Raw genomic sequence first — 5,316 nt, forward strand, 5'->3', positions numbered from 1 at the left:
TGATAATTTTTATTTAGTTCATAGTTTCCACCTAAAAGTCACCCCACCCACCCCATTTCCAAGAAGACCTGAACAGTTCAATGCTGTGGCTGTGCTTTTACTTCTTGTGGTAATGAATATATATAGGCTGCCTGGAGGTCTAGGTATGAATGAAATAATTTGGCATACACTGGATGCTTCAAGGCAAACTTCCTAAAGGTTGTATACGAAACTCCAGCTGAATTTGTGCCTGCCATCTGCTGAAAGAGCATGGAAACGTCTAGGTCTGGCACTCCAAAAGCTGCCCGGAGTATAGTTGCTAACTCTTGTTCTGTTATAAAGCCATCCTCATCAAGATCAAAAAGTTTAAACGACATTTGCAGAATCTTCTCCGTGTTGGAAGGGTTGCACAGGACAGTTAAGCCTATCACGTACTCCCGGAAGTCTACAGTGCCGTCCTGATTCCTGTCAAAGAGAGAGAAAAGCTGCTTCAGGGGCTCTGAAATTGGGAGTTTTAAATAATTTGAAAACTCTTCAATTCCAATCTTGCCTCCTTTTGAGGAGACTGCAATCGCAGCATATTTGTCCAAGTGCTTGTGGATATTGTCCCAATCTAATTTCAGTTTCTGACTGATTGTTGTAAATTCCACCAAGCCAGCTTCCATGGGCAGTTGAAGGGCACCAGCAGAAATCATCAGTCTGCAGTCTTCAAATGTGTGATCCGTCACTGGGAGTTGCAAAGCATTTGCCATGTTGATTCGGACTGTATTGGCAAAAAGGATGGGGTCTTTCTTTTCCTCTTCACTTGGGATATAAACAGGCATAAATTCAACTTCCACTCTAGTGAAGGGCTGACTCAGAGTTAGCATAAATGCCTGGAAGCCTGTGAACCCCTGCCAGGTCCAGGTCACTGTGTCCAGGGTGTTGGGATACCTAAGCAGCACTGGTTGCACAGGGACACCTGGGGAGAAGGCTCCTAGTTTAAAAGTGACAAGACAGGAACGATTGGTGCACACTCCTTCCGGGAAAATCAGAATCTGTGGCCACTTCATTTTCGACATCACCCGAGACAGGATTTCATTCCGGGTGGTCTTTCTAGAATTCGGATCTTCTCGTTTCACAAGCACAGGCTGAGTCGTCAGGAGGCATTTCCCAACCAATGGGATCCGCACATTCTGATTTGCAGAGACCACCGAGGGGAGCCCCGCCACAACAACGGCTATTGCATCAAAGAAGGTGGAGTGTGGGGCAGTGATGAAGATGGGGGCCTCCTCTCTGGTGGCCTTTTTACCTTTCACCTTAACCAGGAACCCAGCAAAAAAGAACGTCATACGAAACAAGAAGAGGAGGGCTGGTTTCATCAGATGTTTCCTCCAACTCTCCATGGGTTTGGTAGGTTGAGTAGGCAAGTTAATGGTGATGAGTGTGGCCATAGGCCAGAGAAACATGAAAAGGAAGGCCATGCAGGAGACACGCACAGGTACCAGCACGGTCCCCAGGATGAGGATGCAGGCCCAGCGCCATGCACTGAGGTGGGTCTGCTGCATGAAGGGGTTGGCCACTGCAGGAGGGTATAAGGAGGATCTTTTTACCTCCCTGGAAGTCCTGCTGTCCCACACCTCCAACTCAGTGGTGTCTGTGGACTGTCTGCAATCAGTCAGATGAGCCATGAAGCCTGCTTCTCAGAATTTGAATACCTTATCCCACATTCAAGTACTATTTCCATTTGTACATGATCGTCACCCTTACAGCCAACTGTTGGTTAATAGGAAATGATGCATTACCTTTAAAATTAGAAAAAAAAGTCACAAGGGAATTAGGATCTCATCAAGAGAAGGGTCACAGTGTGTTGTTTTGACATATATGGTTAAAAATTTTCATGTAACAATTTCTGGTACTTCTGTTGTTCATATATACTTACTAAGGAGATAGTAATTTGAATGAATAAATAAAATTATAACTTTCAAATTTAAGTAATAATGCCAGTAAAATTTGCTATGGGCCACTTTAGAAACTAGTAAAATTCAACCATTATCCCTAAAGATCAATTTCTTCGCTAATGGTCATACCAGTTTAGGGCAGTTTAGGGTATGCCCTTAAACATTGTGTGCTGAGCACTTTTCCACACGCATAGAGATTTAGGGAGGAATAGATTTTAAGAGAGGAAGAGAGATTAATGGATTCTATGACTTGGAGTAGAAGGACTTTGTAGGGAAGGAAGGGGACCAGCAAGAAGTGGGGAGCAAAGGAGATGGGAGTGAGTAGTTGAGGAGGATGAATGAGAAAAAATAAGACATAGATGAGTAAATGCCATAATGAAACTATCACTTGGAAAATTAATAATTTAAGATGGGTGGTGGTGACACACACCTTTAATCCCAGCACTTGGGAGGCAGAGGCAGGCAGATCTCTGTGATTTCCAGGATGGCCTGGTCTACAAAGCGAGTTCCAGGACAGTCAGAGCTGTTACATGAGAAATACTCTTAGAAAACAAAACAAAACAAAAAACCCCAAAAATTAATAATTTAAAAAGGAAAAATTAAAGTGCATTAATTCTACTAGGCTAGAATTGACCGTGGCATGTGGGGGTTACAATTAGTCTATATGGACCAGTCAACACTCTAAATTGATACTTCGTGAGAAAAAAACCCAAAAACTATAAAGTCAACTTGGTCAGTAATCAGGCTTTAAAATAAGATCTATTCTACTGAGTCAACATAGTCTCCAGAACAAACATGTTTCTCCTTTGTTGTCCTTGGGACATCATGAAGAGGGAAGCCAAGTTAATGTAAACAAGGATTTCTTCTAGACCCGGTAGCTTTCCTGACTCTGATGTGCTGTATTGAGGAGTCCTGCTATGTTTGCTAGTTTCTAATATGAATTCCTTTTCCCAGAACTAAAATGATTGTCTAGGTCCCTTAGTTTCCATTTATTATTATATATTAGGTTAGCCCTATAACAGAAGAGTGCTGTGGATGCCAAAGCTTGATACCCAAGGTGTGAGCTAAGTGGAAGGCAACTACCAGGTGCCAGCATTTATACAGAGGGACTTGGCAAAGGTACATGTTAAAACTTACTCTCCTATCTTTCAACTGGTGATACTCCCTACCTTGTAATTTTGTATGAGAGTCCAGCCTAACTTTCGTAAACAAAATGAACTTTTATTGTACATAGAGGTTGCTATGACACAATGAGAATTCTGAGGACACTCCACACTCTCCTGTCACTACCAGGACTGTCTGTAATGAAGGAAATGTCACTAAGGTGCTGTGACTTGCCACACACTAATAATTGTCTACTTTGCCAAAGAGGACATCCCAAGACAGTGGGCAGAAGTGACTTGAGCCACACTGCCTCCTCTTCTGTAACTTCCTATTCTACAATGTTCATTTCTACTCTTTTAAAAAAATCTACTATTTTTTATTTTATTTTATGTACATTAGTGTGAGGGTGTCAGATCCCCAGGAACTTGAGTTACAGACAGTTGTGAGCTGCCATGTGTATGCTAGGAATTGAACCAGGATCCTCTGGAAGAGCAGCTAGTGCTTTTAACTTCTGAGCCATCTCTTCCAGCTTTCTTTAATTGCATTTGCATATGGTTCTTAGAAAAAGTATAGGAATTAAGATCTTGGCTAAGAATTCACTTCCCCCTACTGCCCTCAGGGCAGGCAGCTGTAACCTCAGGAAGTGTGCCTTTGTTGTCCTCAACCTTGGGTCAGGCCCCCTACAAGCGCCCTAAACAGTCCTTGGAACCTGAGATGACTAACTTCCCCCTCCTCCATCTGGTGCCAGCGTATTTAAGCCAGCCCCCAGAGTAAAATAAAATTATTAATAAAGAGTCTTCTTAACATCAAGCAAGAGTCCTGTGTTATCAATATCGTTGTGTTATCAATATCGACACCCTCCGCAGTAACTCGGCCCCCCGCTGTGCAGGCGCAGCAAAAAGTAATCATACCATCTTTTATATTTCATGTGTCTGATGTGGTATATTTGATTATAACATTGTAGTCAGTCCCCTCATCATGGTTTCACCTGTGGACCTGTGATCCACCAGGGTTTAAAAATATTAAGTGAGCCAGGCGTTGGTGGCACATGCCTTTAATCCCAGCACTTGGGAGGCAGAAGCAGGCAGATCTCTGTGAGTTCAAGGCCAGCCTGGTCTACAGAGTTAGTTCCAGGACAGAATCCAAAGCAATACAGAGAAACCCTGTCTCCAAAAACAACAAAACAAAACAAACAAAAAAAATTAGTGAAAAACACAGAAAAAATAATGTGTAAATATTTTAAATTATACAATAGTCTGGGTGGTGTGATAAAATTTCCCACTGTTCAGGAACATAAACCATCTCTGTCCAGGATAGTCAGAATGAGTGTGGCTCTCTCCACTCAACTTTCAGATTGACTGCCCCAATGTGCAGCACTTGTGTAAAATAAAATGTGTATTTTGCTCAGTGTTAGTTAATTTTACTCACTAATGGCCCCCAAGATGCCAAAGAGAAGCCATAAGTATGACTTTTAATCGGAAAGGTGGATGTTTTCCATGACAAATGAAAAAAAAATATATGCGTGAACATGCAAGAGAGAAAAAGACATTAATGCTAATTTGATTATCACACCTCAGACTGAAAAAGTTACAGCCACAGTACACGGTGAGGGCTTAATTAAGATGGGAAAGGTATTTATAAGATAGGTTTGGCTCATCTACAGTTTGGGATCTACTGGCGTCTTGAGACTATATTTATTCTCTAAGAAGTGATCTACATGTCTGCAATGCAGCAGGCCTTTAACAATTAAAATCTTGTTCTGTAAAACCTGAGTTCTAGTGTGCAAAGGAATTACAGTACTCATTTCTTGCTGTATTGAAGGGGTAAAAGATATTTTCATACTTGGTTGATGTAGCTTGCACCAGCTTCAAATACTCAATCATTCATAATAAATAGAACTTAAGATCCATTTGCAGAAATACTTATCTAGCAAAGTTTACCTTCAAATTCCTTTATATGTTATAGATCCAAAGGAGTTGATGATGAGACTTGTATTTGCTAAAGCAAACAGTAAAAAGAGTGCTTTAACAATGAAATTAAAATGTTTGCCATTGCAGACGTGTCTTTTACACTGTGGCACAGCTCATGTTCATGTATGTTTGTAAAAGGTACCATGTGTTAATATGACAGAGGAAACAAGAGCCCAAACCTGAGCCACTTTCCCCTGTTGCCTTTTTGTACAACTGTGTGTTTTAAGGCAGATGTTTTTCTGTGCAGATACAAACAATGAAAAAAAAATTACATGGATTGTTTTCAATACCATGTTTCACTATTTTTATTTATAATCAACATA

General features: G+C 41.2%; 1 protein-coding gene across 1 annotated transcript; it reads right to left on the reverse strand.

Annotated features, from left to right (window-relative positions):
* LOC127232279 (lysophosphatidylcholine acyltransferase 2B) lies at nucleotides 1-1,795 on the reverse strand. The gene has a single exon (XM_051198314.1). The coding sequence runs from the start codon at nucleotides 1,647-1,649 to the stop codon at nucleotides 78-80; it is 1,572 nt and encodes a 523-aa protein (XP_051054271.1). The 5' UTR covers nucleotides 1,650-1,795; the 3' UTR covers nucleotides 1-77.
* Between the last annotated feature and the right edge of the window lie 3,521 nt (nucleotides 1,796-5,316).

The sequence above is a fragment of the Phodopus roborovskii genome, unplaced genomic scaffold (genome assembly GCF_943737965.1).
Source record: "Phodopus roborovskii unplaced genomic scaffold, PHOROB, whole genome shotgun sequence".
Taxonomy (NCBI): domain Eukaryota; kingdom Metazoa; phylum Chordata; class Mammalia; order Rodentia; family Cricetidae; genus Phodopus; species Phodopus roborovskii.

Coding starts and splice junctions, on each gene's coding strand:
- LOC127232279 (XM_051198314.1), bottom strand. CDS start 1,649: ATGGCTCATCTGACTGATTGCAGACAGTCCACAGACACCACTGAGTTG.